The 15715-nt window shown below is 60.3% G+C and overlaps 1 protein-coding gene across 10 annotated transcripts in view; it reads left to right on the forward strand.

Annotated features, from left to right (window-relative positions):
• The window catches only part of CAMTA1 (calmodulin binding transcription activator 1), a 697635-nt gene that overhangs the window by 606448 nt on the left and 75472 nt on the right, over window positions 1–15715 (forward strand). For all 10 annotated transcript variants that reach the window (XM_036347994.1, XM_036347990.1, XM_036347993.1 and 7 more), the window contains 3 exons: window positions 305–2145; window positions 6107–6233; window positions 15134–15268. In XM_036347994.1, coding sequence (XP_036203887.1) covers window positions 305–2145; window positions 6107–6233; window positions 15134–15268 — 2103 coding nt within the window. The remainder of the gene's footprint in view (window positions 1–304; window positions 2146–6106; window positions 6234–15133; window positions 15269–15715) is intronic.

Genomic DNA, 15715 nt, shown 5'->3' on the forward strand with positions numbered 1-15715 from the left:
CGGGGTACTGCTGCCACCACTTGCAAAGTGAATGGAGGAAAGGGGGCCTGGGGACCAGGGCACATGAGAGCCTGGGCCGGGGGTCAGGAGGCCCCAATCCTGAGGGGCTGCTACACGCCAGCCCCAGGGGCTCGGGGGCTCCCGGGAGGGGCTTTGCCAGCTGCCAGCTGCTCAGAGACAGGTCTGCTGCAGCCCAGCTCTGACTCTCTCTTTGTGTGCGTGTGTGTGCGTGTGTGTGTGCACACACGTGTGTTTGTGTGTGTGTGGCATGCATGTGTGCGTGCTGTGCCTCTGCCCTCTGCAGGAGCGGGCAGCAGCGTGCACCACAAGTGCAACAGTGCCAAACACCGCATCATCTCGCCAAAGGTGGAGCCGCGGACGGGGGGCTACGGGGGCCACGCAGAGGTGCAGCACAATGACGTGTCGGAGGGCAAGCAGGAGCACAGCCACGGCAAGGGCTCGAGCCGCGAGAAGAGGAACGGCAAGGTGGCCAAGCCTGTGCTGCTGCACCAGGGCAGCACCGAGGTCTCGTCCACCAACCAGGTGGAGGTGCCCGACACCACCCAGAGCTCCCCCGTGTCCATCAGCAGCGGCCTCAACAGCGACCCCGACATGGCAGACAGCCCCGTGGTCACCGGCGTGTCCAGCATGGCGGTGGCCTCCGTGATGGGGAGCCTGTCCCAGAGCGCCACGGTCTTCATGTCTGAGGTCACCAACGAGGCCGTGTACACCATGTCCCCCACCGCCGGCCCCAACCACCACCTCCTCTCGCCCGACGCCTCGCAGGGCCTGGTCCTGGCCATGAGCTCCGATGGCCACAAGTTCGCCTTCCCCACCCCGGGTGGCTCGGACAGCCTGTCCATGCTGCCCTCCAACGTCTCCGAAGAGCTGGTCCTCTCCACCACCCTGGACGGTGGCCGGAAGATTCCAGAAACCACCATGAACTTTGACCCCGACTGTTTCCTCAACAACCCAAAGCAGGGCCAGACGTACGGGGGCGGGGGCCTGAAGGCCGAGATGGTCAGCGCCGGCGTCCGGCACTCGCCTCCCGTGGAGAGGGCCTTCAGCTTCACCACCGTCCTCGCCAAGGAGATCAAGACGGAGGACACCTCCTTCGAGCAGCAGATGGCCAAAGAAGCGTACTCCTCGTCGGCCGCGGCAGCCGGCTCCCTCAGCCTGAGCGCGGGCCCCGGCCTGCTGCCGTCGGGCGGCGGCCTGAGCCCCAGCACCACCCTGGAGCAGATGGACTTCAGCGCCATCGACTCCAACAAGGACTACGCGTCCAGCTTCAGCCAGACGGGCCACAGCCCCCACATCCACCAGACCCCCTCCCCCAGCTTCTTCCTGCAGGACGCCAGCAAGCCCCTCCCCCTCGAGCAGAGCGCCCACAGCAGCCTGAGCGACTCCGGGGGCACCTTCGTGATGCCCACGGTGAAAACGGAGGCCTCCTCGCAGACCAGCTCCTGCAGCGGCCACGTGGAGACACGGATAGAGTCCACCTCCTCCCTCCACCTCATGCAGTTTCAGGCCAATTTCCAGGCCATGGGTGCGGAAGGGGAGGTCACCATGGAGACCTCGCAGGTGGCCGAAGGGGGCGAGGGCCTGATCAAGTCCGGGGAGCTGCAGGCCTGCGGCTCCGAGCACTATCTGCAGCCCGAGACCCCCGGGGTGATCCGCAGCACGGGCGGCGTCCCCCTCCTCCCGGGGAACGTGGTGCAGGGACTGTACCCCGTGGCCCAGCCTGGCCTCGGCAACGCCTCCAACATGGAACTCAGCCTGGACCACTTTGACATCTCCTTCAGCAACCAGTTCTCCGACCTGATCAACGACTTCATCTCCGTGGAGGGGGGCAGCGGCACCATCTACGGGCACCAGCTGGTGTCGGGGGACGGCGCGGCGCTCTCGCAGTCGGAGGACGGGGCCCGCGCCCCCTTCGCCCAGGCCGAGATGTGCATCCCCTGCTGCAGCCCCCAGCAGGGGAGCCTGCAGCTCAGCGGCGCCGAGGGCGGGGCCGGCACCATGGCCTACATGCACGTAGCCGAGGTGGTCTCGGCCGCCTCGGCCCAGGGCACCCTGGGGATGCTGCAGCAGAGCGGACGGGTGTTCATGGTGACCGACTACTCCCCGGAGTGGTCCTACCCAGAGGTAAGTGGCAGCTGCCATCTCCTCCCTGTCACCCATCATCTCGCCTGCTCACCCCCAGCGTGGAGCTGAGGGAGCTCATTTGCATGTGGCTTTCCAGACCACGAAGGCCCAGCTGGCCCTCCCAGGTCACCTGAAATACCTCCCCTCCCCAGCCCGGTGCTCAGTCTGCATCACAGCCAGTAGCTTCAGGCCAAGGGTCTCCGCGGAGGCCAGGGGGCCCTCCGGCCAGAGCAGTCCGCTGTCACCTGGCTTATGTGTTAAGATTCCACCTATATTCTGCTTTGCTTTTGGGGAGGGGGCAGGGGAGGCTCCTAGAGCTGGAAAAGACCATTTGAAAGTCAGCATCATAGATCAGCCATGTCCGCTGCTCATTCATTGCTAAACAAAAGGATACAAAGCAAAAACCAATTCCCAACAAATGAAGAGGGAGGGCATAGCTTCGGAATAGGCTTCTGTAAGACGTGCTCGGTTAAATCGGACCTTGACACAAAGGCATGTTAAATGACCCCGGGACCCCCCCCTCCCCGCCCCCCAACCCTCCACCACCGAGCCCAGAGCTGCAGGAAACCCGTGGGCCATGGCAGCACGTGCTTCAGGAAGCGACCTTGGCCTTCTCTCCAGCTAGAATGATGCCGGAAGGGGAGATGCCCAGCCTTCAGCTCGTTGCACCCCGGGGCGCACTCCTCCACTCCTCCCAGCCCACCGGCCGGTGCTCGGGGCCCAGATGGGCCTTTTCTCCCAGTTGGTGGCTGCTCGAGGCTCCCCTGGTGCCACTGCCACGTCCCCTCAATGTCAGGGTGGGGAGGGGGCTGCTGCCCGGACAGGTGAGGGATGCTCTCAAAGACCCTGAGCCTCCTGGGCTCCCTGAGGCCACAGACCCCCTCCGGCCGGACAGTGAGGGATGCTGGCCGCAGCCCAGGCACCTTCCAGGACCAGGCGCTGGCAGGGGATCCTGGGACAATGCCCACCCAGTTCGGGACTGGGTGCTGGGGCGCCCTGAGAGGCAACGCACCCCTCAGAGCTGGCACCCGCTGCCGAGTCTCCCGCAGGCTCTGGTGAGGGGACGGTGGTGCGGGGCACGTCTCAGGGGCACGCCTGGGTGTGAAGTCTGGGTCTGCCAGACGTGGCCTCTCTGTGACTCACTTTCCTCACCTGTAAGATGGAGATGTAACGGCACCTGCCTCGGGCGTGGTGCCAGGCGTGCTCGGTGGAGTCTTTGGCCCGTAGTCCGTCCTCAGTGGGTAGTGGCCACAGTGCTCTCTCCACACCCTCCTGCCTTGGCCGTGAGAAGAGGCTGCTCATTGGTTGACCGCCTACGACCGTGGCGGGGTCACCTGGACGGTGGGCCTCCGTGTCACAGACTTGGCCAGGAGGCTCAAACCTGCTCGCCCCCTTCCTTGATGGCAAAGCTGAGAGAAAACCTGTGTGCCAGTGCCCCCAGCTCTCAGGGGCCATGTCAGCCACTGGCGGCCCCGCCTCCGGACGGGAGCCTGGAAGTACAGCTGGCGTCCAGTAAGAGCAGCTCCCGCCCGTGCGCTGCGTGTGCGGGGCGTTCACATCCTCAGGCGTCCAGGCGGCCGCCCTGTGTGGTGAGGGGTCTGGATTCCAGGCCTGGCCCACGCTTCCCACAGTGACCGGGGCGGGAGCGGCCTTCCCGTCTCCACCTTGGTGTGGGGTGTGAGGACTCAGTACGGTGCTCAGGCAGCACCCGTGTCTCCTGTCCACCTCCCACACTGCCCCCCCACCAAGGCTCTAAAAGGTTCCAGCCGGTTTCCCTTGCTGTGGCTCAGGGTGCCTCCCTTAGTGGCACTGATCTCAGTGGCACCGTCCCAGCACCAGCCACGTTCCCCAGGACACTCTGAGGCCCCCTGGAGCCTGAGTCCTGCAAGAGCTGAAGGGCGGGAGAGGGAGCCCTCTTCCCCGGGGCCTCAGCCTGGGCGTGCAGGTCCTGGGCGTGCAGGTCCTGGGCCAGTCCAGGCCCGCACTCAGGCCTCCTTGGCCCGCGGGCCTTGGCCAGGGGCCTTAGGGAGGGCCCTCAGCAAGCCTGACCTCCTCTCCGTTCTGCCCCAGAGTCCCAGTCTGCAGCTCCATGCAGTTCAGCCGCTGGCCACCGGAGGGCAGCACGGGAACAGGAACCTCGCGGAGGGAGCACCTGCCCTAGTTTCCCAGCAGCCCTGGGTGATCACAGCTGCTGGGAACAAAAGCAGCTCAGATCCAATGTGATTTGGAAAATGCACAGAAACCACCCGAAGTGGCTGAGTGGAGAGACCTCTGCGGAGGCCCCGGGGGCGCTACCCTCCCACGGTCCCCAGTGGGCAGCAGAGGGGCCCCCTCCTGGGTTCTCCTGGGGGAGACACCGCCTCCTCTACTGACCTCCCCTTTCCTCCCCTCCCTCAAACGCCCTGGCCCGCATGCTCGCCCTCCCCTGCTCCACCGGCCAGAGGCCTGCTTGCTGACAGTCAGGGCCCTGGTTCTAGCCAGGCTCTGCCAGGCTCCAGGGGGCTCTGTGCTGGGACACCCAGGCCTGGGACACCCTCAGTCTGTAAATATCGGTCAGGCGCACCCACTTTGCAGGAACGCCAAGGCTGGGGCCACCTCGCTGTCTCTTCTCAGAGGGTCCCCGCTCCCACAGGCAGCTCCCACTTCTGTGCTCTGTTCTCTTAACCTCCAGCTGCAGGCGGCCACACACACACGCATGCATGCATACACATACACACATGCATACACACGCACACATGCAAACACACAGGAGGTGCCCCTGGGCCCCAGAATCTGCCCCAGGTGCATCAGAAATCTGGGTCTTGGGTCCTTTATCTCAGGACTCCTAGGACAGGGCGACCTCAGTGGCATTTGCTGCTCCCTCCCCTCCCCCAAGCCCTCTATGCCACCTCCCTTCACCCACTCCTGCGGCACCAGGCGGGGGAGGACGTAATTAGGGCCTTCAGGTGCCTGCGTCACCGCAGCTCAGCGCAGCAGGGCGAGGGTTACCATGGAAACCATCCCTTGAACCGAAGGATGCTGAGCCCCTCCTGTGCGGTTGCCATGGAGAAGGCCCTGGTTCACTGTTGCCATGGAGAAGGCCCTGGTTCCGCAGTGATTCCTGCAGCCCGTTGTCCCCCGCAGCGGCCTGGCTTCCTGCCAGCAGCTGTGGGTGCTGTCATTTTCCTCTTCCTTTTTCCGCACATGGTCACCGTGGCCTTTTGAAGCCACTGCTCTTTCACTTCCCAGGAAGCAGCAGGACGGCCCCCTGAGCTGGCCTCGCGCTACAGGCATCCCAAAGTCGGCTCTGCCTGGGGCAGGGGGCACCTGCCCAGCCAGCACCCACTCCCAGCCCCGCCCCTCCCAGAGCCCCAACTCTCCCTGTGGAACCCTAGATCTGAGCCAAGAGAAGCAAAGCCAGGGGCCCTGGAGTTCAGATCCCATCAGAGAGGCGGGGCCCTGGCCTGAGGACACAGCCACGTGGCCTCCTGCTCTTGGCTCCTGTCTCTCTCCACTGCCCTCCAGACTGTGGTTGCCGCGTGGCAAAGTGACATCTCCAAAGCCAGACCTGCCCCTCTTTGGCGATCCCCACCAGACCCGGGGTCCTGGTCCCTTTGCTTTACCCACCAGGCATCAGTCTCTGCAGGACACTGAGGTGCTCAGGCCTCCTCAAATCCAAGCCTCCCACAGTCTGCCCACAGCCCGAGACAGACCCGGCCCCTGCCCTGTCCTCCCCTTCCTTCCAGGGGTCCACCAGGCCAGTTCCCAGGGCCTTCCGGGGCTGAAAAGATTAGAAAACTCTGCTCCTGCCTGGAACCAAAATGAAGCAGGAGGGGTCAGGGGTCAGCACTGCTGGCCAGTGCTGGATGCCAGCTGAGGGAGCGAGGAGCACCGGGGCCCCGAGGGACCAGGGCTCCCCCACAGAGGGTGCGTCCCTCGACCCCCGGCAGCTGACGCTGTCCCCGCTGTCTGTCCCCTCCAGGGAGGAGTGAAGGTTCTCATCACAGGCCCGTGGCAAGAAGCCAGCAATAACTACAGCTGCCTGTTCGACCAGATCTCAGTGCCTGCGTCCCTCATCCAGCCCGGCGTGCTGCGCTGCTACTGCCCAGGTGAGAGGCGGGGCCTGGACTGGCCGGCGGGGCACCCTGAGCGAGCTGAGCCATGGCTCCGGGCCTCACCCCCTCAGCTGTGAACAAGTGGGCCCTGTTGGGCTGTTATAACGGCCTCTGTTCCGCTCATGGGCCCCATAGGGGGCAGGGACAGGCGGGGACTCTGGGCGATGAGGGGCCGGTGCACCCAGGATGGCCACTGCGGAAGCTCTAACCTCCCAGCCCTGATGGGTTGCGGGAGCTGGAGGGAGGGGGGCAGGTGGGGGCCCCACAGGAGCTGCGTGAGGTCAGAGGCCGCCTCTGCAGCACGCGGGCCTCTCTCCTCCTGTGTGCTCACGGCCCACGCCAACCAAGCGCCGTACGGAAAGGAGAGTCCAGGCCGTGGGCGCACAGGGCCAGTCCCCCTGGGGCGCAGGGCAGTCAGAGGCCTGGTGGGGATGGGGGAGGGGTGTCAAACTCAGACTAATCCACACAAGCTCCTTGGAAGTTTGCCGAAGGCTTCCACCCACCCAGTGCCCCGAGAAGGTGCCTGCACAGAATTTGCTCCCGGGTTCAGAGGTGGGAGCCCCAAGGGCTGCCCCTCGGGGTTCATCATCCTCTGCTTAGCTGGTGACCCGTCTGACAACGCGTCCTCACCGCCTCCCCAGGGGCCTGTCAGCCCCACGTGGGCGGGGTCTGTCTTTCTTGGTCACCGAGTCCCCCTGCGGCTGGAAAGGGGCCCCAGCGCGGCACACGGAGGAGCGAGGAGCGCGTGGTTTGTGCAGGAACCTGTCTAGAGCCCAGGCTTCCCTCCCCCGGGCTGGTGCTGGGACCACCCTTGCCTGGCCCCTCCCACACCAGCCGCCCCAGGGATGACCTGTCCCACTTCCCAGGCAGTGAACGGAGACACAGGGAGGCAGGTGGCAAGGGCGGAGGTCCACCCTGTGCCATCTGAAGCCCGGGGCTACAAAGGAGAGAGCGCTCTCTGCAGAGGCGGCAGGTGGGGAAGAGAGGCGGGGGTGGGGTCGGCTGGTGCCAGTTTCCACCAGGGGTGCTCCCACCAGAGCCTTGCCCTCCTCCCACCCCCTCCGCGCTGTCTGCCTCCCCAGCCTTCCCGACCCTCCTGCCTAGGCTCTGAGCTCAGGGCAGAGTCTCCTCCTCTCTCTCCATCTCCCCGGGCAGCTCCCTCGCTGGGCCCACAAGCTCAGCCTCCACTGGAACCCAGCACCTTCTCACCAGCCGTCCCAGGGAGCAGGCTCTGCTGGCCCTGCCCCCGCCGGCTGCCTCCCGAGGACCCACTCAGCCCCCTTGGCTCCCCGCAGCCCTGCCCGGCCTGGGCCGGCCTTCACAGCGGGCCTGTGCGGAGTGTCCCAGCCCCGCTGGGAGGAGGGTGCAGGGGGCCCGGGGAGAGGGTGGCGTGTTGTTAAACTGCCCACTTATCACCTGCTGCCGGGACAGGACTGGCCTGGCCTATAAATAGCCCCACTTCCTATACCTGGCCCTGCCTGGCGGGGACCCGGGCCTGCCCGTCCTGAGTTATCTGACCCTCAAAAAAAAAAAAAGCAACAACTGGCCTCTGCTGCCCTCTGGACGGTGCCCTAGGCCCAGGCCCGGACGGGCAGATCCTGGGGCTGGGCTGGGTCAGTCACACTGCAGCGCAGCCCGGACCAGCCGGTCCGTCCGTGTGACCAGTCGGTGGTTGACCTCTCTCAGCCTCCGTTTCCGCATCTTTCAAACCTGCCGGGCGGGTGAGAGTGCCGGTGCGGGCGGCCCCGAAGCACCTGGCCACGCTCAGTGCCCACGCGTCCTCCACGGGGCCTCTGCACTTGCTCACGGGGGCGGCGGGAGAGGGCCGGACCCAGCGGGCAGTCCTCCTGGCCCCCGAGCACGTCCGAGTCCCCGAGCCGGCCGGCAGCCTCTGCCGGCCACCGCCCCCTGGACTTCTAACAGCCTGCAGCTCGGACCAACGGACACCGAGCGACGAGAGCCACAGCCTCAGAGGCCGACAGAGCGGGCCCTGCGGCTGGAGCCCCGTCCTGCTCAACAGCCGAGCACAGGCAGGCGCCCTGGGACACCTCGCTTTGAGGCCCGCACTGAAGCATGCCAGCCTGTCAGACAGCTCTGCCTGCACTCATTCAGTCCTTCATTCATTTCTTCATTCACCAAATACTTTGCCAGGTACCGGGTAGGTGCCTGAAACGGAGCAAAGCGTAGAGCCAGGCGTGAACCCTGACCCTGACCGTGGGGGGCGGTGCTGGCTGCTTCAGGGGTCAGCACTGGGGAGCGGGAGCTAAGCTTGAAGAAGGAACATGTGAAGCCAGAACCCAAGCAGCCTGACTGAAAAGCAGGGCTCCGAGACCTCTGTGCACACGCCGGTGCCCGAGGGGCTGAGGGTGCCATGGGAAGAGGGCACGGGGGGGGGGCACCGCCCACAGCCTGGCACACCCGCCCGAGCCAAATGGGGGAGGGGAGTCCACCCTGACCAAGGACACGGTTCTTCCGGCCGCTGGACCCCGCCGCTGGGCTCAGCAGACACACAATGTGGGCTCTGTCTCCCTCACGATTCCAGGCCCAAGGCCGGGAGGGAGACAGGCAAGCCAGGCCCCAGTGCAGGCACAGCAGCGGTGAGGGGACTGGGACTGGGAAGGGCGGCCGGGCTCGGGAAAAGAGAGGAGCCACGACAAGAAGACTTGGCTCTCAGAGCCTGCAAGTCACCAAAAGGCGAAAGATGCCCTGGGGACTATGTCCCTGCTGGAGCTGAAATTCAAGCCCAGTGCATGGCTCAGTGGTTGAGCGTTCGATTCCTGGTCAGGGCACGTGACCGGGTTGTGGGCTCCATCTTCAGAAGGGGGCGTGCAGGAGGCAGCCGATCGATGATTCTCTCTCATCCATGTTTCTATCTCTCCCTCTCCCTTCCTTGCACTCTAAAATAATCATAAAAAAAACATTTTTTTTTTTTAAAAAGATGAAATTCATAAGGAGGTGAGCAAGTGCCCTGCGATTTGAAGCGATGCGCTCAGCAGTTACTGAGTGGCCGCCACATGCCAAGCATGGACTTTGGCCTTGGGCTTTAGAGGAAAAGGAAACAGACCCAGTCCCAGCTCTCACAGAATTGCTGCTTCCTGCAGGATATAGAGAACAAGGAAACACAGAAATGACCAAGAGGCTGGAGGAAATCATATCAGGGGCCTAAAAACGAGGTGACCGGTGAAGCACCTCGGGAAGAGGGCAGTTCCTTCGGAAAGACTGACAAGGGCCGGCACCTGAGTGATGAAATGGAGCCAGTCATGGGAGGGATGGGGGAAGCACTCAGGCAGAGGGCAAAGGACGTGCAAAGGCCCTGAGGCAGGAAGAGGCTTGGCAAGTTGGAGAGAGGTAAAGTGGGGGGAGCTGAACACAGGTTGGAGAAGAAACTGTGTCCATCCTTCTAAGTCATGGGGAGGAATCTGGTTTGGTCTTCTTGCAGCAGGAAGCCATTAGTTTTAGGTGGGCAGTGACGTGATGTAAATTCTGTCTTAAAACGATGATTCTGAGTGTGTGGGAGAGTGGGTCACAGGGAGGAAGAGCAGAAGCAGGGAAACCACAGGAGGTGGCAGAGGGTGATCTTTCCTGACTCAGGGAGGAGGGCTCCCACTGGTTTAATAGAGCATCGGCTCTGGCCCCGACACCTTCCCAGCAGGCACAGGGCTCAGGTGTGCTGAGGGCCCCAGCAGAGGCCAGTGCAGGAGTCTGAGTGGGAAGTGATGCAGCGTGGACAGTGTGGTGGCCGTGGGACGACAGAAGGGCATGGTCCCAGGACCTACGGATGGACTGGCTCAAGGGAGGGAAAGGGAATCCAGGAAGCATCCCGTGGGATTGGCCTGCGAGAGTGAGCGGCTGGATGGGACCCAGGAGCCCATGCCGGGTCCTCGCCACTCATCTCCCTGGAGAAGGGAGGCCGCCTTTGAATCCGCCACCTTCCCGCGCATGGCAGGGTGTGCGGGGCCAGGAGACTGTGCGGGGCCAGGAGACAGAGTGCTGGGGTCCCACCCCAGCAGGTCCAGGGTTCCCCAAAGGTGTGGACGGAGTCGGCGAAGAAGGAATGACACAGAGACAGCGTTCAGTTGATCAGCAGCCTAGCCAGGATCTCTAGCCAAGTTCTGGTCAGGATCTCCAGTGAAGTTCTGGTTAGGATCTCCAGCCAGGTTCTGTGTCCATGTTCTCTTGCTAGGTTCTCCAGCCAGGTTCTCCAGGTTCTCCAGCCAGGTTCTGTAGCCATGTTCCCTCGCTAGGTTCTCCAGCCAGGTTCTGTCCATGTTCTCCAACCAAGTTCTGTAGCCAGGTTCTGTCCAGGGTCTTTTGCCATATTCTCTCGCTAGGTTCTGTCTCTAGGTTCTATGGCCAGTTTCTGTCCAGGATCTTTTGCCATGTTCTCTCCAGTGAAGTTCTTCTGTCTCTAGGTTCTGTGTAGGTTCTGTGTCTAGGTTCTCTGTCCTGTTGTCTTGTTACATCTGTATTTATACCAGTTGATTCCAATCCTGTCAATCTCTATTCCAAAGGTTAGGGCGTTTCTTATCTCCATTCCAGGGAGTAAAGATTATGTAGCTTAAGCATGATTGTTCGTAGTTAAAGTGATTAATTACCCGCCTGGCACTTAGTTAAGGGGTTTTATTCCCTCCCTAACTTCAGGGGAAAATCCCTACCTGGGGAAACAACCTTTCTCAGAGAGGTGACCTTGGTTAAAACACATAGTGCCAAGAAGGTGAGCAAACATATTAAGAACAGTATGCCATATATGCCAGGTCCCTTGAAACAGCAAGGATGGACCGGCTCCCGGCAAATTCCCCCTTTTTTATTTTTTAAAAGCAGGCATTAAAAAGAAAAACCCCAAATGCTCTCTTGTATCCATTTTAAAAGTAGGATTGGCGCTTTCCGCTATTACCTGAGTCCTGATCTATCACCCCAGGGAGAGCTTGCCGGGGTCCAACCCCAGCAGGTCCAGGGGTCCCCAAAGGTGTGGACGGAGTCGGCGAAGAAGGAATGACATGGAGACAGCATTCAGTTGATCAGCAGCCTAGCCAGGATCTCTAGCCAGGATCTCCAGCCAAGTTCTGGTCTGGATCTCCAGAGAGGTTCTGCTTAGGATCTCCAGCTAAGTTCTGGTCTGGATCTCCAGCCAGGTTCTGTGTCCATGTTCTCTTGCTAGGTTCTCCAGCCAGGTTCTCCAGGTTCTCCAGCCAGGTTCAGTCACCAGGTTCTAGTCAGGTTCTCTTGCCAATTTCTGTAGTCAGGTTCAGTCCAGGATCTTTTGCCATGTTTTCTCCAGCAAAGCTCTTCTGTCTCTGGGTTCTGTGTAGGTTCTGTCTTCTTAGTCCTGTGTTCTAAGTTCTGTATTCTAAGTTCTGTGTCTTGCTGTCTTATTACATCTGTATTTATACCAGTTGATTCAATCCTATCAATCTCTATTCCAAAGGTTAGGGCGTTTCTTATCTCCATTCCAGGGAGTAAAGATTATGTAGCTTAAGCATGATTGTTCGTAGTTAAAGTGATTAATTACCCACCTGGCACTAGTTAAGAGGTTTTATTCCCTCCCTAACTTCAGGGGAAAATCCCTACCTGGGGAAACAACCTTTCTCAGAGAGGTGACCTTGGTTAAAACACATAGTGCCAAGAAGATGAGCAAACATATTAAGAACAGTATGCCATATATGCCAGGTCCCTTGAAACAGCAAGCATGGACCGGCTCCCGGCAAGAGCTTACCAATCCTGCACTTTCCCGGGGTGGAAAGGCTGCAGTGGGGTTAAGGATAAGGGTCCTTGGGCCTACCTCCTCCCATGCCTTTACATTTACTTACCTTTCCTTCCTCAGAAAAGCATGGACATACTTCTTGTATAAAACGTCTGTCTGGGAGTAACCTTAATTCCTCTACTAGCAAGCATATATGTTAAAAGATCAATACAGAGTCTTATTTCTTTAGACTCAGTATGGCACATCTTAATCTAAAGATCAATACAGAGTCTTCTTTCTTTGGACTCAGTATGGCACATCTTCTCAATCTAAGTTCTGTACTATCCACCTTCTTACCCTACTTATCCTCTATAGGGGGATCTGCAGTACCCTGGTGGAGTCCTATCCGTCCCGAGTGTGGGGTACTCAATGGGGGGGGAGGGGGACTTACCTAGGGGAATCCTGTTCCAGGGCTTCCCAAAGGTGTGGACGGAGTCGGCGAAGACTATCCACCCTCTTCCTGCGGTGGAGTCCTATCCGTCCCGAGTGCGGGGGGGCTTACCTAAGGGGTCCCTGTTCGGGCGCCATATGCTGGGGTCCAACCCCAGCAGGTCCAGGGGTCCCCAAAGGTGTGGATGGAGTCGGCGAAGAAGGAATGACACGGAGACAGCGTTCAGTTGATCAGCAGCCTAGCCAGGATCTCTAGCCAAGTTCTGGTCAGGATCTCCAGCCAAGTTCTGTGTCCATGTTCTCTTGCTAGGTTCTCCAGCCAGGTTCTCCAGGTTCTCCAGCCAGGTTCTGTAGCCATGTTCCCTTGCTATGTTCTCCAGCCAGGTTCTATCCAGGTTCTCCTGCCAAGTTCTATTGCCAGGTTCTGTCCAGGTTCTGTTGCCATGTTCTCTCGCTAGGTTTTCCAGCCAGGTTCTGTTGCCAGGTTCTGTCCAGGTTCTCCTACCAGGGTCTCTCGCTAGGTTCTGTCTCTAGGTTCTGTGGCCAGTTTCTGTCCAGGATCTTTTGCCATGTTCTCTCCAGCAAAGTTCTTCTGTCTCTAGGTTCTGTGTAGGTTCTGTGTCTAGGTTCTGTCTCCTGTTTTCTTGTTACATCTGTATTTATACCAGTTGATTCCAATCCTATCAATCTCTATTCCAAAGGTTAGGGCGTTTCTTATCTCCATTCCAGGGAGTAAAGATTATGTAGCTTAAGCATGATTGTTCGTAGTTAAAGTGATTAATTACCCGCCTGGCACTTAGTTAAGGGGTTTTATTCCCTCCCTAACTTCAGGGGAAAATCCCTACCTGGGGAAACAACCTTTCTAAGAGAGGAGACCTTGGTTAAAACACATAGTGCCAAGAAGGTGAGCAAACATATTAAGAACAGTATGCCATATATGCCAGGTCCCTTGAAACAGCAAGGATGGACCGGCTCCCGGCATCAGAGGAAGAGCAGCAGCTGAGGAGGACCCTCCGGCCGGGGTGTCCAGGACAGAGGAGACTTGAGCCCCCCAGGGGCCAGCCGAGGGGCAGGAAGCTCCCCCCAGGAGCAGAGCTGAGCGGGCTCAGATGGTGTGCACTGACCATCCCTTCTTCCTGTGGGCAAGTCAGGCTCACCCCCAGGGCAGACAGGTGACCACAGCACGGAGCCAGCTGGCCCAGCCTGTGGCCTGGAGCTGAGGGACCACATCAAGGTGCAAAGCCCAGGGGCCCCCACTGGTCATCCCTGGCAGCGACTTCCTGAAGGCCTGCTCCAGGGATGATGGCATCACACAGCCCCTGGCTGCTCAGAGGCCGCAGGTCAGACAGCCAGTGTCCCCACGGGAAGTGAGGCCGGGGAGCCACCGCGGAGGGAAGTGGAGCTTTGTTCTGCCCTGGGGAGCAGCTGGCTTGGACGGCCGCCCCCAGTCTGAGCTCCTGAGACCAGCAGGCCAAACAGTAACACGATCCCCGTGTGCGTCCTCCTGGGAATCTGTCCCGGGAGGCTCCGGGCACTGGCATCGGTGGTTCCAGAAAAGCAGGGCAGAGAGCACAGAGCCCGATGCCTTCAGGGGCGAGGGCTGCGGGCGGGGCCACCCACCTGCACAGCCACCACGGCCTCCAGGCCACAGCCCCCCAAGATCTCAACAGGGACCCAGAGCTGCAGCCTCACCCCCAGAACAAAGCAGATCTCGGCCGGGTCGGGCTCGCCTCTCGCTGATAGAACAGCCCATTCATTCGCTCAAACAGTCTTCTTCACCCCCCTCGGCGGGGCCAGCGCAGCTCAGGAGGCCTCCCAGAGCTTGCTGGCCAGGCGCTGGAGGGGGCACACGCTTCATGCCAGCACCCCGGGGCCCAGGGCACCGCCGAAGCTCTTGCTCATCAGGGAGGTGGAAGAACTTCTAAAAATACACGCGAGGCCGTGTAAGTGAGTCAGGACGAGCTGGCAGGGGAAGGTGAAACAGAGGAATAAGCACAAAGGACACCGAGCCCTGCCGGGGGCATGGGACAGGGGAGAGGTCAGCCACAGGGGCACTCACTCACTCATTCACTCATTCATTCACTCATTCACTCACTCATTCACTCACTCACTCACTCACTCACTCATTCACTCATTCACTCACTCATTCACTCACTCATTCACTCACTCACTCACTCACTCATTCACTCATCCACTCACTCATCCACTCATTCATTCACTCACTCATTCACTCACTCATTCACTAATTCACTCACTCACTAATTCACTCACTCATTCACTAATTCACTCACTCATTCATTCACTCACTTATTCACTCACTCATTCATTCACTCACTTATTCACTCACTCATTCATTCACTCACTTATTCACTCACTCATTCATTCACTCACTCATTCACTCACTCATTCACTCACTCATTCACTCATTCATGCACTCACTAATTCACTCACTCATTCACTAATTCACTCACTCACTAATTCACTCACTCATTCACTAATTCACTCACTCATTCATTCACTCACTTATTCACTCACTCATTCATTCACTCACTCACACACACACACGGAGCCAAGACAATGACACGGGAGTGGAGTGATCCGGGCACCTGGCTGAGCCAGGGTCCAGGGAAGGCTCCTGGAAGCAGCAGCACAGCCTTGAGGCCTCAGGGAGGAGCAGGACAGCTGGGATTCCCCGGGAAAGGGTCCTAGAGAGGAAGATGCAGGGCGCCCACCCCCATCCTAACTGCTCTTTGTTTTCTTTCAGCCCATGACACTGGTCTCGTGACCCTACAAGTTGCCTTCAACAACCAGATCATCTCCAACTCCGTGGTGTTTGAGTACAAAGCGCGGGCCCTGCCCACACTCCCCTCCTCACAGCATGACTGGCTGTCACTAGACGGTAAGAGCAGCGCGCGGTCACTGTGCCAGGCGCCGTGGGAGAGGGACACGGGGGGACCAGGTATGGGAAAGGAGGACGTGTCCGGGTGTCCATGGTCCTGACCAGAGTAGGTGTCCACTCCAGGAGGCCGGACTGGGTCTCTGCCCTCAGTGGGTGTCTCCCGGGGAGAGAGGAGCATGTGAGCTTGGCCTGCAGCTGTCACTCCTGGCAGCGGATCCGAGTGGCCAGTGGCCGGACAAGCCCCCTGGTCACTGCGAGGCCCTTCTTTGACAGACCCCGTGCAGCAGGGTCCTAGCACCCTCTGCTGCCCCCAGGGCCGTCCCTTGAAGCGCCTGGGGGCCACCATCCAGCCCCCAGCACTCAGAGACAGAAGCGTGTGGGAGGCTGGGCGAGGCGTGGGGCTGGGCCACTCTCAGGTTCCGAGCCTGGACCTCGAGCGAGGCTGTG

The sequence above is a fragment of the Myotis myotis genome, unplaced genomic scaffold, assembly GCF_014108235.1.
Source record: "Myotis myotis isolate mMyoMyo1 unplaced genomic scaffold, mMyoMyo1.p scaffold_m19_p_2, whole genome shotgun sequence".
Classification (NCBI taxonomy): Eukaryota; Metazoa; Chordata; class Mammalia; order Chiroptera; family Vespertilionidae; genus Myotis; species Myotis myotis.